This window comes from Bos taurus, chromosome X (genome assembly GCF_002263795.3).
Source record: "Bos taurus isolate L1 Dominette 01449 registration number 42190680 breed Hereford chromosome X, ARS-UCD2.0, whole genome shotgun sequence".
Classification (NCBI taxonomy): domain Eukaryota; kingdom Metazoa; phylum Chordata; class Mammalia; order Artiodactyla; family Bovidae; genus Bos; species Bos taurus.
Window position 1 is genome coordinate 132673519 of NC_037357.1, and position 19540 is coordinate 132693058.

The 19540-nt window shown below is 45.1% G+C and overlaps 1 protein-coding gene across 4 annotated transcripts in view; it reads right to left on the reverse strand.

The window, feature by feature from the left end:
* The window catches only part of WWC3 (WWC family member 3), a 110130-nt gene that overhangs the window by 41867 nt on the left and 48723 nt on the right, over positions 1–19540 (reverse strand). For 2 of the 4 annotated variants that reach the window (XM_059883909.1, XM_005228502.3), the window contains 5 exons: positions 13285–13361; positions 12112–12191; positions 3276–3405; positions 2888–2986; positions 298–444 (listed from right to left, as the gene is read on the reverse strand). In XM_059883909.1, the coding sequence (XP_059739892.1) occupies positions 298–444; positions 2888–2986; positions 3276–3405; positions 12112–12191; positions 13285–13361 (533 nt within the window). The remainder of the gene's footprint in view (positions 1–297; positions 445–2887; positions 2987–3275; positions 3406–12111; positions 12192–13284; positions 13362–19540) is intronic. The other 2 variants (XM_005228503.3, XM_005228501.4) reach the window with 1 other exon arrangement.

The window sequence follows — 19540 nt, forward strand, 5'->3', positions numbered from 1 at the left end:
AAACAGCTAAACTCAACTCTCAAAAGCATTCTGCCTTTTAAAAAAATCTAATTTATGAAGAAAGAGGTAACAAGCCATTCAATTGCCTCCCAGGCCCCTCTGAACCTTCAAGATGCCTGGATGTAAAAAATCCATATTCTTTCTCCAAACTTAATGTCACAAAAGCCAAAACCCTTTTGAAGGGAAAGTGGAAAATTTAAACAAATGGGTGATGGCCACATCAAAGCAGCCCTTTTGTTGTCTCTCTGGACATAGTTGGTTCTCCGCCCCCATCCCCCCACTGCCTGGTGAGCATACCTCGCCTATGATGTCAGTCTGAGAGCCAGCATCGCAAAACTGGTGAGATAAAGACTCGCCCAGTGCTCCTGCGCCGGGAGGGAACTCCTGCAGAGGGTCGGTAAGAGAACAGCTATTCCTGAAGCCATCAGTCAGCTTGGCCAGGCTCTAGAACAGAAGGGAACAAGCAACTTGAACAGCCATGGCGAGGCATCTCTTCCCTTTCCAAGCAGTCATTTCCTTTCCATTCCAGGTCGGCAGCCTCATTCCTGGAGAGCAGGCCCACCCCAACCCCATTCTCATGAGATTCCAAAGAAATGTTGATCAGCACATGCACCTTTCATGAAACTCATAGTGATTTAAGTCAGATGGCAACTGAGTCCTCCTGGCAGCATGGGAATAATACAGAGAACAAATGAGGGACCGTTTTTACTGTTTTTTTTTTTTTTTAAACCTTTGTGTTTCCTAAAGAAAAAATAAGCCTTCCCTCCAAAAAAGCCAAAAACACAGGGAGTAGAAAGGCATCTGACAGGGACTGGAGGGCTTGGGGCAATGAAGAGATGCTGGTCAAAGGGTCCAAAGTCCCATGCCTTAAGAGGAATGTGCGTACGTATGTGCTCAGTTGCATCTCTTTGTAATCCCACGGACTGTAGCCCACCAGGCTCCTCTGTTCATGGATTTCCCAGGCGAGAACACTGGAGTGGGTTGCCATGCCCTCCTCCAGGGAATCTTCCTGACCCAGGGATCGAACTCACGTCTCCTGCACTGGCAGGTGGATTCTTTACCGTCTGAGCCACCAGGAAAGCAGGAGGAATAAGTCCCGGATCTTAGGTCCACAGCACAGTGAGTTTAGCTAGCAATACTGAAGTGAAGGTCTGAAAGTTGCTAAGAGTAGATCTTAGAAGTCCTCAGCACAAAAAATCAAGGTACCCATGTGAGGTGACAGAGGTGTGAACTCATTTTATGGTGGTAATCATTTCACAATAGATGTGTCTATCAAATCAGCACGTACACCCTAAATTTATAAAATTTTATTTGTCAACTGTACCTCAGTAGAGCAAAGGGGAGGGGAGATAGCATTCCCATCTGAAATTTCCCTTCAATAAATAATTCCATCAGAAAGGAATGCTACCTGGAGATCTTTAAAACCACACAGAAGGTGAAAACAACTCCTAGACCATGCTCACATATTCTTATAAGCAAATTTTTTCAGTCATAATTCTACAGGGTCAAAGTCATTTTATATGGATGTCAGTAGGCCAAAGATTAGAGTAAGTATAAATTCTGGTACCTGGAACCCCTTCGGGTGAAAGTTCAAGAGAAACCAGATTTTTTAAGATTTTTAAAAGACTGCAGACACGAGACGCCCAGGTGCAGCAGACCCCAGGCAGGTGCCTCTGGATCTAGACAAAGGTGTCTTGGGATGGGCCAAGACTGTTCTCTTTGTATAAGAAAGACGAAACAACTTATTTGATTTTACTAGATGAAGACACTGCTTGTGTGTCTCCCTGGAGTGTCTCAGAGAAGATGCTGGGGTCTGAGGTGTCTTCCAGAAATTCCATCTCCAGCCTCCTTGGTGGGGAACCCACTCGAGGCAACTGAGTGTCATTTACTTCTCATGACCCGGAAATACAGGGCATCTGAAAATACAGATTTCTGTATCCCACCCCCAGAGAGTCTAATCTAGGAGATCTGGGGTGTGGCCTGGTAATCTGCAATTGAACAAGCACCCTGGGGACACTCCAGCCTCACATCCTCGACATTAGGAAGCACCGCCATGCAAGGTGGTCATGTGCACACCTGTCGTACTTGGCCAAAGAAGGTGAGCTTTGCTCCCATGTCCTTGCATGTTTTACATGCTGCAGAACTGAGACAAATGCCTACTAGTGCCAGGTGCCGACTCAGTGAACTGAGCTGGAAAGAAAAGCCATGACGGAGAGCATCAAATGCATTCCGGCATGGAGCAAGAGCCCAGCATGCGTCCCTTGGCAAAAACTCAGTTTTTTCTAAAAATAAGAGAAGCTACAGGAGTTCAAGTGGCAAAAAAAAAAAAAACCAGTATAAAGTCTATCCTCATGGTGGAATACTATGCAGCCGTACAGAGCTACAGGCCCAGCTTTCTTCGAGGGCAACTGATCACGTGTCCACACCATCACATGTCTGTATAAACACTAGCAGGACACACAAGAAGGTCATAACCGTAGTTATAGGAGGTGAGAAAATGGGGTGACAGCAAGACTGTTATGATACGCTTTTAAAATTACTTTGGTTATTAAATGATATAAATGTGTCACCCCTTACTGTAGCCTGAATTGTGTCCTGTAAAAAGATGCTTCAGTCCTAACCCCCAGAACCTAGGAATACGTGCTTATTTGGAAGGAAAAGTCTGCAGATGAAATCGAACTAAGATGAGAACAGGTTCTAATCCAATGATTGGCGTCCTTATAAGAAGAAAAAATTTATATGCAGAGATGTGATCACAAAGGCAGAGACTAGAGTGATGCATCTATAAGCTGAGGAACACCAAGGACTGCCAGCAGCCCCCAGAGGCTGGAAGAGGCAAGGAAGGACCTCCCCCAAAGCCTTCAGACAGACCGTGGCCCTGCCGCACCTTGACATCAGACCTTCGTCCTCCAGACTCGGAGAGAATAAACTCCTGTTGTTCTAAGCCACCTGGTATGTGGTTCTTTGTCATGGCAACCCTAGGAAACTAACATGCACATTTAAAAAATATATATATATATACGTACACACACATATATAGAAGATATCAAATATACATATATTGTACAAACATGTATGTGTTTAAAATTTGCATGATTATATAATAACGATATAATATAAATACGTATATATTTTTTTAATGTTTAAATAAAGGAAAGTTAGATAACCCTGGCATTATGAACATGTTTAAAAAAGGGAAATAAATAAATAAAGGAACGACACGCAGGAGGGCAGAGAGACAGATGCGGGCTCTGAAGAGCTCCCCGGCCTCTTACTTGCATCAGGTCCCGCCTTTCCTTCTCGCCCGTGTAAATGGCTTTCTTGATGGTCCTGAGCTCGCTCATTATAGCCTGTGCCTCATCCAGTTTGTAGTTGGTGTGAGCATTAGACATCTTGCGATCAATCCTGGTTCAAAAAGAAATAAAAGAGTCATTCTATGCGAGAGTGTAACATCCCATTAAACAGTAGTAATCCAGAACTTAAAAGCTTCATAGAAGGGCGGGGAACAGCTAAAAAGCAATGTTTTGGCAAAGGAAAAAAAAAAAGATCCCATAAGCCCTTCCTTGTTCATGGTGAATACAAGGAGATAAGACTGGTGGTGGATGTCTCCCTCTGCTCCAAGAGCATCTTCCGTAGGCAGGGACGTCCCAGGCAAGATTCCTAATCATTTCCAGAGATTTTAGACTTCCCTCTCTGAGAGCAGGATCATGTCTTATCCGTTTAGCCCCAGCATCTCAGTTAGTAGTCCAAAATGTCTATTCAGTAAACATACCTATGGAATCTGTGTACAAGAATATATGGGAAACAGCAAAAAGTAGTGAAGTTTCAATAGTGATGCCCTGCACAAAACTTGGGAAGTCATATGGCTCCTCTATCTTTCGTTCTTTTATCCTGGTTCTAATTTATCACTCCCTCTCTAGTACTCCCATTCCATCCAAACATCCATTCATCCTTCCTTCATTCTATCCCTGGATCCCAATGTGGCCTGGCCACGTGTTTTTCCATTTTAGCTGTTCTATGGGGAATCAAGAGTCTCTGATGCAAGGCAGACACAAAGGCCATCCATCTCCCATCACTACCTCTGCCAAGGAAGTGGCTCAACTTTTCTTGCAGAGAGAAGTTAGACTCATTTATGTAACAATGTCTCCTGATATCTATCTTCTGATAAAAGGCTCTCCAATATATCTCATTTAATGTCACAAATCACAACAGACATAAGCTGATGAAGTCTGTAGAAAAGGGTGACATCATTTCAACACAGAAAACCCAAGGCCAGAAAAGCGTGATTTCTCCTTAACAGTTAATGACCAATGCCTTTGCTACTACAGGTCTACTGACTCCTCTAGAAAGAAAACTACATACAGCTAAGGGATCGTTACCTGACACCGACACCCCTATAGAGAAATGAAACTCGAATGCAACACAAAAAATATTCTCAACTGCTTAGAAGTCAGTGTTCACCGAATGGTCACAGAGTACAGACACACAGCCGCTGTCAAGGCCACAACGTGAGACGCTAGCCCCGTCGGCTCTGGCTCATACTTGGGTGTTGTGATTTCTTTACGGCTTTAGGCAGCAACAGAGCCTAAGTGCAGCCATCAGTAAAGCCCGGGTCAGAGCCAGCAGCCTGTCAAGGCACCATCAGCTGGTGGCTTGGAGGAAAACAGGCCCCAGTTCCCACCAGGGAGAGAGAACAGCAAACCCTGTAATACATCTCACCAGCAGATGCCACAGAGCCCCCCAACACCCCCCCACCCAAGAACAAAAGTTCAACTTCAAGGCGGCAGGCCTCAGCCCTGACCTTAGCTCCACCCAAGGAGCTCTGAGACCTCAAAAAGGAATGAAGACTGACCGAGAGCAGCTGTTTTCACTCTGTCCCAAGGCTGTCCCAGCCTGGTGAGCTGGGGTCGCTGAAGGGAGAGCCCACCCACGAGTTGGGGCCCCTCACTGCTGCTTCGGCAAGCCCTTCCCTTCGTTCCATCTCAGACAGTCTGCTTCCATAGAAGATGTCGTTGGAGGGGAAGGATAGGGGAAAAGATTACACATGTTTTAACAAAAAAGTGTGAAAGCTCTTAGAAAAGATGATCTCAAAGTTCTAGGAATCTCTGAAATGTAACTGTTTAAAAAGTTATGAGTTATTATAGAATATGCAATTACGTGAAATGATACTGTTATGTAAGTATAACCTTATAGAGACATTTTATATTTGATCTGATTAAATTATATGCATTTGATTAAATTATGCATGCATGCATGCTGAGTCGCTTCAGCTGTGTCTGACTCTGTGCTACCCTATGGACTGTCACCTGCCAGGCTCCCCTGTTCATGGGATTCTCCAGGCAAGAATACTGGAATGGGTTGCCCTGTCCTCCTTCAGGTGATCTTCCCAACCCAGGGAATGAACCCATGTCTCTTACATCTCCTTCACTGGCAGGAGAATTCTTTACCACTTCTCTACTACCTCGGAAGTCCCTGATTAAATTATACAAGTATCTATTTGATCGAATTATATATGTATGTGTTTGATTAAATTAGATAGGTATATAAATAGCATATTACAATAGTTCAAGTATCAAACACCTGCTAGGTGACTGTCCTGCTGCATGCTTTATGTCTCACCTCATTTAATCCCCTGAACAGGTTTATGAGATAAGCATAATCTTCCCAGACTTCGTGATGCAAAAATTGAGGCTCAGAGAGACTAAGTGGCCCAAAAGGACAAGCTAAGATCTGGCAGACCCACAACTCAAACCCACATCTCCCAGCTCTCAAGTCCAAATTGGAGTTTTTCCATTTTAGCTGTTCTATGGAAAAACTTGGAGAAGGCAATGGCACCCCACTCCAGTACTCTTGCCTGGAAAATCCCATGGACGGAGGAGCCTGGTGGGCTGCAGTCCATGGGGTCGCTAAGAGTCGGGCACGACTGAGCGACTTCACTTTCACTTTTCACTTTCATGCATTAGAGAAGGAAATGGCAACCCACTCCAGTGTTCTCACCTGGAGAATCCCAGGGACGGGGGAGCCTGGTGGGCTGCCGTCTATGGGGCTGCACAGAGTCAGACACGACTGAAGCGACTTAGCAGCAGCAGCAGCAGCATGGAAAAACTTGGTGCAGCTACTGGCCCTTGCTACCCGCTGGTGCACTCCTGGCTCAGGGTGGCCAGGGTAGGGTCCGTATGCTTTGGTAAGGGGAAGAAGCAGGCTCCACAGAACTCTAACCGCTTCCATCTGTCAACTGTGATCAATTTTCATGTAACAAAAACCTCAAAGAACAGGAACTCTCTTTTATATCACATCTGCAAAATTCGTTTATTTGGGAGTTTTCAAATTCCCTCTAAAACATAGCCTTTACTTTTCACTCAACATTCAACCAGGGAGGTTGAATGACTTGCTCAAGGTCACACAGCGAGGTCCACACTGAGGCCCTTCACGCCACACTCAGCCTCTTCTGTCACCAGGCTAGCAATACATTCAAGCTCAAGCTTCCAAAGTGACACCATGTCAAATCTGAGGACCGTCCACACAGTCAGATGGCAGGCCAAAGCAGACTGGCACTCTTTACATCCTGCCTTTGAAAGAAACTGTTAGAAAAGAAGCGTGTTAAAAGCGTTAGTCACTCAGTCGCATCTGACTCTCTGCGACCCCATGGACCGTAGCCCGCCAATCTCCTCTGTCCATGGGAATTCTCCAGGCAAGAATACTGGAGTGGATTGCCATGCCCTCCTCCAGGGGATCTTCCCAACCCAGGGATTGAACCCAGGTCTCCCGCTTTGCGGGCAGATTCTTTACTGTCTGAGCCACCAGGGAAGCCAGAGAAAAGAAGGCGCAGCATCAAACGCTGATGGCACACCGCCGAGAAGGCATTTTTGAGGCATTTCTCAACAACCTCCCCCTGCCCTCAAGTGTCAGTATTTCTTGTTCAATTTAAGACGTCAAGAGAACCGCGTTGGCAAAAATCAAACCAAACGAATTCTTCGACCCACATCTTAGAGGAAAGGGCAGCCAGGTCTCGAAAGGTCGTCCACGTTAATAGCACATATTACAACCCCCAAGAAGGAGGAGTCTTGTTACGACTCTACCTGTTACATCACTGGTTCTGGCAGGCGGCCTTGAACGAACCAGAATCCCAAAGAGCTTCTGGCAGCTTCTATCAGCCGTCGGTCCCATGTGGAACACCAGATCCATCCCACGACTGGGAACAACACTCTTTTTGTTTCCGCCTCCACTTCTGTAGGTTTTACTGTTATCTGAGGAGCCTCTGAGCTATGGTAACAGGATATCCTGCTCTAAGCCTGTGTGGACTGCGGACAAGCCCATGCTCTCCTGAAACCTGTAAATCCCCTCAGAGAGAAAATGCTAATTCCAAGATCTAACACTGCCTTGCCGTGATACTGAACGCTCCTCGGAGGGCAGTCGCTCTGAGTCACTGAAGGAGACATATGGGCTTAACTCCATCATGGCATCCCAAGAAGGAAGACAGTCATCAAGCAATTAAAAGGCTCGAAGCACAGACCCAGGGGCTGATAAGCACGCACCTCCAGGAAAGGGGTTACTGGCACGTCTAGCTAGCGCCTACTTTTATGATTTGAACAGCAGTGGTAGAAATAAGATTTATTCAAACACAATATAGTACAGTAAGGAGCAGAGAAGAAATGCTGGAGGGCAGTTAATAAGAAGGCTCTGGGGGCTTCTCTGGTGGCTCAGTGGTCTACCTGCTAATGCAAGGGACACAGGTTTGATCCTTGGTCTGGGAAGATCCCACGTGCCACAACTACTTAGCCTGTGCCCTAGAATTAGGGCTGCAGTTCATGGGGTCACAAAGAGTTGGACGTGACTGAGCGACTGAGTGCACACACACACACACACACATAAATGGACGTTATCAGGCTGTCAATGTCAAACCCCAATTATAATCTTTACACCACACACACACACACATACACGAGGCAACCAGAGAGTGTGTACCTCCCGATCAAAGTAACACCACCAGCTACAAACCATATTTAACCCCTAAAAGAAGAGAAAATGCAATGGAACTTGAGTCAGATCAAGCCTGTGGGATTAATGACACCAGTTTACATAAATAAAGAGCAGGGGACACAGGAGCATGTGAAATGATGCAATGCACATTCCTGTAGCAAAATCCAGGATCGGGGCAATTCTTTGGGACAAGGAGAGTAGCTTCTTCAACAAGTACGTTGTCAAAAGGAAGAAATAAAGGAAAAAAGAAAAAAGGAGAGGGGGGTAGAGATGAAGAAACATGGACCTAGTCTGAACCTGGACCCAAACAAACCAGGGAGGTGGGGAAAAACCCACTGGAAAATGGACAACATGAAGAGATTACTACTAAGTGGCACAGGTATTAGTTACGTTTTCAAAAGGAGTCCGTAACTTTAGGAGACATTTATGGACTAAATACGATTCTGGGATTTGCTTCAATAACGTGGTAAAAGCTTGGGCAATGAGGCTCTGTAGCTGTGTGACAAAACAAGACTGGCCATTGTGTAGTTAGCTGTAGAAGTGGGGAGACAGGTACTGGAAGGTTCCCTTATACTATTCTCTTGACTTTTGTGTATGTTTGACATTTTCCATCATTAAAAGTTTATATATAGTACACACACACACACACAAACACACACATTCTATCATTAACCCAGAGATTGTGTTCACGGCCAGTTCCCATCTACAAAAATTAACAACGCACATAGGCTTAAAAAAAAAAATACAAAAGGCTCTTTTTTCCTCACTTGGACCCAAGCGTAATGATGGATTTCCTTGCTAGCCAGGAAAGTTCACCAAGATAAACAAGTCGAGTTTAAAATGTTGTGAGTCGCCAAACTCTCAGTGAGGTGCCCTGGAAAAAAATACACGGGATATTCTGGGAAGCAAGAACAGCAGAAACTTTTCTGGAGGGAAATCTAGGGTTTCTGCCTTAAGTCGAGGTTGGTAATAATATCTGAGAAGCCCATTGACATACAACAGTGCATGTATTATCTGTGTTCAGAGTCAGGATTTTGCAGTAGGGGTAGGGTAATCACATTATCGATGCTTACCCGAGGTTTTCCCAATTTCTCAATAAAGCATACCAATCCACATGATGTGATCCAAACACAAGAGCCAGTCTTCATTACCAGAAAAATAAAGAGGCTGTTTTCATCTTATACATGGCCTGTGTAACTCAGAGGAAGGTGTGAGGCCACTTTTTCACCAGCACAACACTGTATTAACAAATAAGCATGGCACAAGCACTCCTGTTTTCTCTCCTTCCTGAGACGTCATGTCATAGCATAGAGTGATCGTGCACAATGACAACATAGCAGCCAACCAGAAGCTGCTTTGAGAGGCAGTTTCGTTTGGAAAGCTCGGCTAGGACACCCCAAGACCAAGTCCAGGTCCAGAGCTTTCCTTCAGGCCACCCTCAGCCTGCATGGGGGAAGCCGGGCATTCCCATAGGCTCTGCCGCAGAGTGGGGGCCATCCCCTTGGCAGGGGGCATGTTTACCATTGCTGACCCCACACAAGGGGGCTTGCAAAGGAAAGCAGAAAGAGGATCAACAGCATTGGCATTCTCTCTGCAGGCTCATACTCCGCTCTGGTTGCAGGTGTAAACTGACAACTTCCTGTACCGGCTTCTGCTTCCCGTCCCATAAACCTGGAGAAACTGAGGCCACCTTTTTCCAGTCTTAAAATGATGCTGAGGTTTCTCCTGGTGGCTCACAGGTAAGTAAAGAATCTGCCTGCCAACGCAGGAGACACAGTTTCGATCCCTGGTCTGGGAAGATCCCGCATGCCGTGTGAACAGCTGAGCCACAGCTATTGAGCCTGTGCTCCAGCATCCGGGGGCTACAACTACTGAAGCTTATGTGCTGAGAGTCCATGCTCCACAAGAGAAGCCACCACAATGAGAAGCCCACACACCTCAACTAGAGAGTTAGCCCTCGCAGCAACAAAGAGACAGTACAGCCAAAGATTAGTAAATATTTTTTTAAAGAATGACTGCCTATGAGAGATGAAGTTAGTTCCTAGCAATGCCAAGGAGAAGGGGTTTTCTTGCACACATGCACACGCGCACACGCACACATACACACACTGCTGCAGGTTGTGGCAAAGAAAGCAAAAAACTGACTGTAAGGTTAAAAGCCTGCAGCTCATGCTAAGCACGTGGCCAAATCCCACCTCAGGGGGGACCTGCAGGGGGCATGGCAGTGTCTCAGAGCCAGAAGAGCCAAGCCCTCCAAGCAGGACCCAGCTCACCTTTGTATGGTGTCTCCCCTGGTGTCTATAATACGTTCTCAATAAAGAAGCAGACAAAAAAGTCGTCAGCCAAAGCAATCCTGGGTGAGTAAGAAAGTGAATCTCTACCTCATGCTGAACAACAGGGTTTGATTACCCTTTATGTGAGGCTGAGGTCATTACCTTTGGCAAACACTCACATTCCATGTTCCCTCCTTATAAAGAATGATACATCTGACACGCGGTCACTGCATCTACACACAGGATGCCAAGAGAGTAGCACACTGCCCCTGTTTACCAAGAATTGTAGCCACATGGATTCCCGTCATTTGCTGAAGGCTGACTGTGCAGCAGGCATTGTTGCTGTCCTCGGACAATTTAGCCCAATGGTCACTGCTATGGACTGAATGTTCACGTCCCCCCAAATTCTTGGGGTGAATCCCAATCCCCAATGGGATGTTGTTTGGAAATGGGTCCTTTAGGGGGTTATTAGATTTAGATGAAGTCATGAGGGTGGGGCCCCATGAAGGGACCACTGTCTTTAAAGAAAGAGACACCAGAGACCAGAGCCCCCCACCAAACAACAACACCATGTCAAGACACAGTCAGAAGGCTCATAATGGACTTCCAGTGCCTTGACCTTGGAGTTCTGGCCTCTGGAACCATCAGAAGTCAATATCTGCTCTTTAAGTCACTCAGTCTAAAGTATCTTGTCAGAGCAGTCGAACTCAGACAACCACATGAGAAGAGTCGGCATAGAAGGTGTGAAGCACATGCCCAAGTTCAGCAAGTGAAACCAGGATCTGAATCAAAAGGAAACAGACTTAGAACCAACAGGCATGCAAAACCCCTTCTAGAGAAAATGAATTCTTTCAGACCACCAACACCACCATTGACACAGTAACTACTGTTCACTTAATTTGCTCACGTAATAGAATTCGCAAATATTAAGAACTTTAAAATCTCCAAACTCTCAGTAGGGACAGAGTTCTAATTGCAAAGATGTCAACAGGAGGATGACCTATAGATCAGGCCGTCCGACAGAATGTTCTGTGTAGATATATGATAAGTCGCTCTGTCGTGTCTGACTCTTTGTGACCCCATGGACTGAAGCCCACCAGGCTCCTCCGTCCATGGGATTCTCCAGGCAAGAATACTGGAGTGGGTTGCCATTTCCTTCTCCAGGGGATCACCCATTTGTGAGGATGTAAATAGCCTATTATCTGTGCTGCCCAATGCAGGGGCCACTAGCTTAGTGGTCCTCCATGTGGGACACACGTGCCCTCTAGGAAACACTTGGCAATATGTGGAGACGTTTTTGGCTGTCACAACTGGGTGAGAGGCTGCGACCGGCACATAGGAGGCCAAGGCCACGGATGCTGTTAACCATCTTACAGTGCACTGGAGAGCTCCCACCACAGACAGCTATTTGGCCCCAAAAGTCATGAGCACTGAGGTGGAGAAGATTTGCACTAGACACACGTGACTACTGAGCATTTCAGATGTGGCTACTGAGACTGGGGACTAACAGTTTAACTTTATTTAGTTTTAATTAATTTAAATTTTAGAACTAAAACACTGAAGAGACTAAAACTAGTCAAATAGGAATTTAAATGGAAATAGCCTTGTGTGTTTTAGACAGTTAGCTATCAAGAATGTGCACAAATATTCCAATAAAGATCTTGCTTCCCAAGGAAACAAGAACAAGATATCTTCAAGGAAAAGAGATCTGATGCTTATGACTGGTACATAACGAGCATAAATAAAAGCAGAAAAGTGAACACCCAAGAAGCTTTAAGACACATGTCCCAGCATATAAGAGGTCAGCACAACAGGAAACTGCAGGGAAATGCTCCCCCCATCACCACAGGCCACTCACTCTTGCAGGGTCTCCACTCCCTTCTCTTTGTACTGCAGTTCTTGCTTCATCTGGGTCAGCTCTCGTTTTAATCTGGAAAGCTAAAGACAAACGACATATTTTTTTTCCCAAAAGCATGCTGTGAAAAATGGTTTTTCTACAGTTGTTAGCACTGTCCTCTCAATTTCTGATTGGCTTGCAATTCCCTGGGTCACCCTCTTGCCTGGACCTTCCATCGACAGGCCTAACACACAGCCCTGGCAAAGAAGCCAGCTGGCTGAGACACACAAGGCCCGGATCCCCAAGGGCTTTCTACCCACAGGGAACCCTGGAATCGTCAGTGATTTTCTTTTCAAGGTATTAACTGACATAATGCAATGAGCAAACTCTGTCATGCTTTTTTTTTTTTTCCATCCTCCCTTCCGTTTAAAGTCCCACCTAGGAGATGCCATTGCTCAAAGCATGGCTTTGGGTACCTGGAACTCAGTCGCAGAGAGTGCTTATTTAAAACAGGTGCTGGGACTCACTCCGGGCCTGTGTTAAAACTAGGGGTGGCCTAGAGTTTTCATTTTGAACTGATGCCCCCAGTGTTTTCAAGCGTGTGCTAGAATATGAGAACCATGGCCCTCAAAGAGATGCTCTGATTTAGGGACTGAGACACCAGGACCGGAGGCTTGGGCTCCAAGATGTCTCCCATCCCTCCTTCCAGACACACATGACAAAGGCTGAGGGATGGGACATGGTGGCATCCAAAGAACTGGGCACCACTGGGAAGGTGCCTCGGAACCTTCTGGTCAAACACTATGGCAGGCCAATTTCTCTGGGAATAGAGCCACCAGGAAAGAACAGCAGACAGATGCTAAACCTGCTGAGAGTCATCCAGTCCTCTGAGGTTGGGCCCTGACACTGTCAAATCTTTCCAAATAGGGGGGTGAATCTAGCCCCTTGAAACACAGGGGTACAGGCGATTTTTTTTGTTAGATGGGCTGTGGTTTTAAAATGAAGCTTTTCTCCTCCTATTGAAAAAATAGTAGAAAGTATAACCAAATGTAATAATAATAATTCATGAAAATGAAAATCTTACTAAATTATGAGTGTGAGACACACTGACCATCATATAATGAACCATGATAAGTGATATTATGTACAAATATACACAGGGTTTCTAGTTATGAAAATATTCATTTTACTCACCCTATCCCGACGACTTGCTATCTCTGCCTTAATTTGGTATGGGTCATACTTTGTATTTGTTGAATATCCAGAGAAGGCTAAACAGAAGGAAAACATAATTTTATAATGGATCCTTTAAAGTAAACAAACACACATAAACAGGAGCTTCTAAATCACTATATTAAGTAATGAATTCCCAGTCTCAGATTTCCAAGTTGGTCCTCGCTCCTAAGAATGTACATCTCACCACTTTGAACCTTGATGTTTGATTTTTCACATGACTACCTTCTACTTGATTCTACATAATAAAATATATAGCTATAGGTAAATCAAAACTCTGTTTACTTCAACTGCAAAACTATCAGGTTTACAAACCACATATACACAGGAGGTGGGGATGGGGGAGGCATGGTTATGGTATAGAAAACTATTCTTTACGATGAAAACAGTACATATAGTATGAAACCACTTTTCCTTCCTTTTAAAATGTGCACACCATGGAAGTCACTGGAAGGACAGAACTCAGAAGCTGACTGTTCTTCTCCATGGTCTCATTCCAAAAGATTTTATATTTACTCTCTTCATATCTATAGCTTCCACATGAATGATTTTTGACATAGAAAAGGAAAAAAACCTAAAGATTTGTAAAAAATGAAAAAGACTACTTCCTAGTCACATGCCAGTATGTGGTAGGCTTGAGTGTTCGTAGTGTTGGCTCCCCAAGAGCTGAAGTGAAGTACCCACACTTTTATTCTAGCAGTTTGTTTTTGATGGATGTTCCACTAAATCAGATTGCATAGCTAAATGCTTTCTTCAGCAGTGCAGCACATATGATTTAAAGTCTTATAACAGACACAGCATCGTGATTACAGATGGCCAATACCTGGGGGTGAATGAGACACGTTCAGCCACCCAGTTGCATGCTGAGCATGGTCAGTCGAGCCTTCTCTGCTGTCTCAGCAACTGGAGCAGCATGCAGCCACTTCTAATTTCTATCACCCCATCCACTTCTCTGCATCCCTTTCTCTTCATGCTTCTGTCTCCTTTCTCTTAGGCCTTGTAGCTGCAGTGACTTGCTTCCTGTCCCTCCCTGAGCTGTGTAGGTTCCTCTTTGATCTGAGAGTCACCGCACATTGATGGAATCTGCCTCTGGGTCATTTTCATTAGTTTCACCTGCTCATAAGAGCCATCTGCAAGGCCACCATCCATTCTTTTTTTAAAAAAGAAACTTTAAACTTTTTATTTTGTATTGGGATATAGCTGATTAACAGTGTTGTGATAGTTTCAGGGGCACAGCAGAGCGACTCAGCCATACATACGCATGTATCCATTCTCCCCTAAATCCCCCTCCCATCCAGGCTGCCACAGGACAATGAGTACAGTTCCACGTCAGCATCCATTCTTTAACTCCTTTGATCTGGGTAGAAAAGACTGTCATTCAGGTAACTTAGATGCCAACATCTAGAAACTTAATCATGTCTTGATTTAATACTGGAGAAGATGGCTCAAGGCCATCAAGTGATTTAAATGGCAAGATTATTCAATATCCTCAAATAGAACCACATCCCAAGTTAATTTGAGCTCTCCAGATGTCTCCTTAAAAAAACAAAACAAAACAAAAACAAAACAGTTCTATGGAATGTCTACTATTGAAGTCCCCATCAGTCAGAATGTCAAATTACTATAATCTACTGGAAATAAACACCTGGAGGAGCTAAGTATTTGTCAACTTTACCTCAAATGTTCTTATATTTAGAATTCTAATCTCCTCAAAACAGTAAAATGTTTTTAGAACAGAATTCTTTCTTAGATGAAGAACGTCTATTTCCAAATCCGAGAACCTCCATTTTGCCTGACTTTTTGGTCTTATTTAAGACCAGTAAGGAAAGGAACACTTCAAACAATGATCTTAAACAGACAAAAATCATTTCTACAAAATCTCCACATTTAACTCCTGGGATGTAAGTTTCCCAGGCCTGAATGGAAGGGACTTCCACTGGGGCCCAGATAACAAGCGAATGAGCCAAGGGCTTCCTGACTCCTTCCACGTGTGTCCACTTGTCACCTTGTAGGCGAGGAAGACAATGCCAACAGTTACTGCCTGAGATCTTTTCCATTCCAAACTGAGAGTAACCCCACCACCAAAGTCCAGGGAAGTTAACTGCAATGTTAAACATCAGTAACAATGATCTGAAATCACTGGCAAAACTCTGTCTGCAACTTCATAGGGTAAATTTGTAAAGAGACTTGAAGTACATACACACGGCAGGAGTGATGGGTACGGATGGATAGACACATGGCAACCTGCCGCCCAGTTCTCCCACATAGCTGAGTCCTAAGGCTCTCAGGCATCTGTCTCTCCCCCAGGACACTGAGCCTGGGCCAGTCCTAGAGGGGATCCTGACGTACTATGACGTCATTGAGCTCCCGAGTCCACCAATGGGGAGGCCACCCCCACCTTGGACACTGCTAGGTCACAATGGATGGCCTTACTGTTCAGGCCCGGGGGTGTTAGTCTTTTCTGTTACTTATAGATGAAACAATCCTAAATGATGAAAGGTTTCACTTATGGATATCATTCATGTTACTTTTGCTATGGTCTCTAAAACTATACAAATCCAGGGCTGGAATGAGGGAAAAGGCAACTCAAGTACCTAAGACAGTTAGTACATTGTATCTTAACATGCTAAGGAGAGTGACAAACACTGGTGTAACTTTTAATAATATAACTCAGAAGTTTAAAGACAAATTCTCAGTTCCTAAAGTTTGCCAGTAAGTCTAATGGAAGCCATTGCAGAATCCAGGGAAAAGCTCAAAACTCTGGACCCCATTTTTAATGGCGTGTTGCTCAGTCACTAAGTCATGTCTAACTCTTTGTGACTCCATGGACTGTAGCCTGCCAGGCTCCTCTGCCCATGGGATTTCCCAGCAAAAATACTGGAGTGGGTTGCCATTTCCTTCTCCAGGGGATCCTTCCGACCCAGGGATAGAACCTGTGTCTCCTGCATTGGCAGGCAAGTTCTTTACTCCTGAATCACCCAGGAAGCCCTTTAATGGCACGTACACCACAACACTGAGCAAAAGAAACATCTCTCTGCTGAGACACGTCTCCAATCTCAAGATTTAGGATAAATACCAGACTTTCACCTTTGAAGCTCCCTTCTCATTTGAAGAGTCTGAGTGGGCAGAACTATTAAACAGTTTCAGGAGGCTGTGCAGGCGTAAAGCACTGCTTTGGATGATATAAGAAGGTTAAGGCTTAGCAGTGTAAATTTACCTCAGCAGTGTAAATTACTATACCTGGCTACAACAATGTAACTTTCATATTAATTTCATCTATTCTCAGAAATTCTTTTTTTTTTTTCCCCCTTTGGAATGAGAATTTTATTATTATTATTTTTTCCTATTGCACCTTTCTTTTCTTTATATATATTTTTTAAATTGAAAAATATTTACAATATTGTCATAGTTTTTACCATACATCAACATGAACTGGCCACAGGTATACATATGTCCCCTCCCTCCTGAACCTCCCTCCCCACCCCATCAGTCCAGGTTGTCACAGAGCACTGCCTCTTGTGAGAGATGACGAGTATGTTTCCCTACTTTTATAGATGAAGGCTGAGTGGGCAATGATTTGATCTACATCATGCCATCAGTCAAAGAGGGACTTCTGTCTAGAACGTGGGCTCCTGGGGGTCAGATTAGCTTTTCCAACGGAAGAAGAAATGGGCCTCCGGTCCCCAGTGCCCAAGAAGTGAACTCAGTCGGTGTGTTTAGCACTCTGAATGCTGCAGACCCCAGTCATTACTTCAGATTTCAATTTCATGGGCTATTAAAAGGGGGAAATGTGTCCGTCCATGCATCCATCTGTGTCTGTCTCCATCTCCTCTTACATCTCTGGACCATGAGAACCCAAGATCGCCCCAGGCAGAGGCCACGCTTTTTAAAGAGGGTAGTCCTTGTCCAAAGACATCCTGTGAGCAGACTACGCCTTCAGACCAGGTGCGCGCCTCCAGGAGTCAGCACTGCAGGCACCTGCTCGAGGGAGCCCAGGAGTACTCGGGCACAAAGGACAGCAAGCCTGGACAGTTGCCGTGCTGACAGGCAGTAATTACCAGAGCCGACCAAGACGTGACTATAATCAGGCGAGGCCAAATGAAGAGGGCACGACCTCTTTCTTAAAGGCACCATAAGCAAAGGGACAAAAAAAAAAAAAAAATCAAATGAGCCCACTCAGAGGCAACTTATACAAGTAACACAAGAGGCCACTGAATCCAAACCAAGAATTCCCTCTCTCAGGCAGACTGGGAGATCTGATGGACATGTGACCTCGGCGACAGCCTTTGAGGTTGAGTCCTGCCAACTAATACCTGGGAAGATGCTGCGTGAGCCATTTTTCCCCTGCCTGCTCCAACATGCCCATGAGCAGGAAGATGAAGGGCTGAACGGGTGGACGGTGGCCCTTATCCCAGGCTAGGCAGGAGATGAGAAACCCTCACCAGGGAAAGAAGGCCAGATAGTCTTTGTGGGATGGGCCGGGAGCCTCAGAAAGAATGCAGGCCAGACTGAGGACTGATAAGGTCAAGCCTCTCCAGGCTTGAGCCAGGAATTCAGGGTGGGTCAGCGCTTTCTCACCGGAGATAAGGCTGACTTTTTTTCCCAGGCACCAAAGAGATTTTTGCTGGAGGATTCTGGGAGATCCCAGGAGCCTGGGGAACAAACAAGTCATACTCCTGCCGCTGGAAGAAAGGGTCATGATCAGTGGATCTCAACTCTGGGAATCCCCTGGGAAGCTTTTTTTTTAAAAAAAGTGTCTGGCCCCAGTCAAGGCCAATTAAATCCAAATGTCTAGAGGGTGGGAGTAGGGACCAGGCTGTAAGACGTTTTAAAAGCCCTTCAAGAGATTCTTCCAGTGCAGCCACAGTTGAGAACCACTGTGTGACAATTCTTCTGCAAAGAACCAGATAGTAAATATTTCTGGCTTTGTGGGCCATACTCTGTCTGTCTCAGTCCCTCAACTCTGCTCCTGTACCTGCTACAGACAATGGTTAAGGGAATGGACCTGGCTAGGTCCCAATAAAAGCTTATTTACACAACACCCTGAGTGCCTAGGATTCAGCCTGTGGGCCAAACTTTGCTGACCCGTGGTACAGACTATAATTTACCCCAAGCAAGAATTCCTTCCAAAAGGTCCTGCAATGGTCACATACTTCATCGGAATGCAGCTGGAGGCCAGTTTCTCAGGAAGAATGAAAAAAAAAAAAAGTTTCTGAAATAATGAATGTATTTAGTGTTAAAAGAAGATAAACAGAAAAACATACTGCAGTGAAGAAAGTAGGAGAAAACTCTACAAGATGGAGCTGCAGAGAAAGTACTTGGTGTGTCTCAGAAACTGAGTCTATGGTAGAGAAGTTCAATGGCAGAGCTCTATAGAGCATCACACAGGACCAGGGCCCCTGTCAGCTAGTTCCTGAGCACAAAGAACTATAGCTGAGCTGAGCTCCTAGTCTCATGGGGACGTGTCTGCTCAAAGCCAGCAAAGCAGACTCTGCTTTGGTCAGAGACAAGAAAGGTTAAGGCTTGGATATTCTCAGACACCAGATGGCCCAATATTGATGTGAAATTTTTCCTCTCCAACAAACAAGAATTTTATTGTGGACTTCAATAACTCAGGGGGAAATCTGTGAAGGCTGTGGAAGAGAGTGTTTGCTCTCCCCCATGCCCTTCTGCGCCAATATTAGAAATGGCTGTTTACCTTTATTGCCTCATTTCCCCCCTATAATCAGCCATGAGAGATAAATTGTGTCCCCCCAACACCAGGTGCTAAGGAACTCTCTGTTGAAAACTAAACAAGTAGTCTGGCTATCCCACTGTGGGCCATGAAGAAATCGAGAAGTAAAAAGCGCTCTGCCTATCACGTGTCCCTTCAGGTGCTGTGAAACTGCCAGATGACCTGTCAGTTTACAGTCGGTCCTTATTTCCGGGTCACTTGAACAATGGGAGGGCAGGCTGTTTCAAAATCACATGATCCATTCTTCCAAGCTGACTCTTCCATGTCTCCAAAATAGTATACACAGCACTGATAACTAGCTCCACCAAAAGATCTGGGCTCAAATCCAAGGTCTACCATTCATTGGAGGTGTAACCTTCAAGAAGACCAGTCTACCGAATATTTTTTCTTGTGTATACAAGGAAAGTAATATCACCATGTCACAATGCTTCACGATGTTGCAGTCACAATTCAGGAAAACACTAGGCCATTCAATGATGGTTC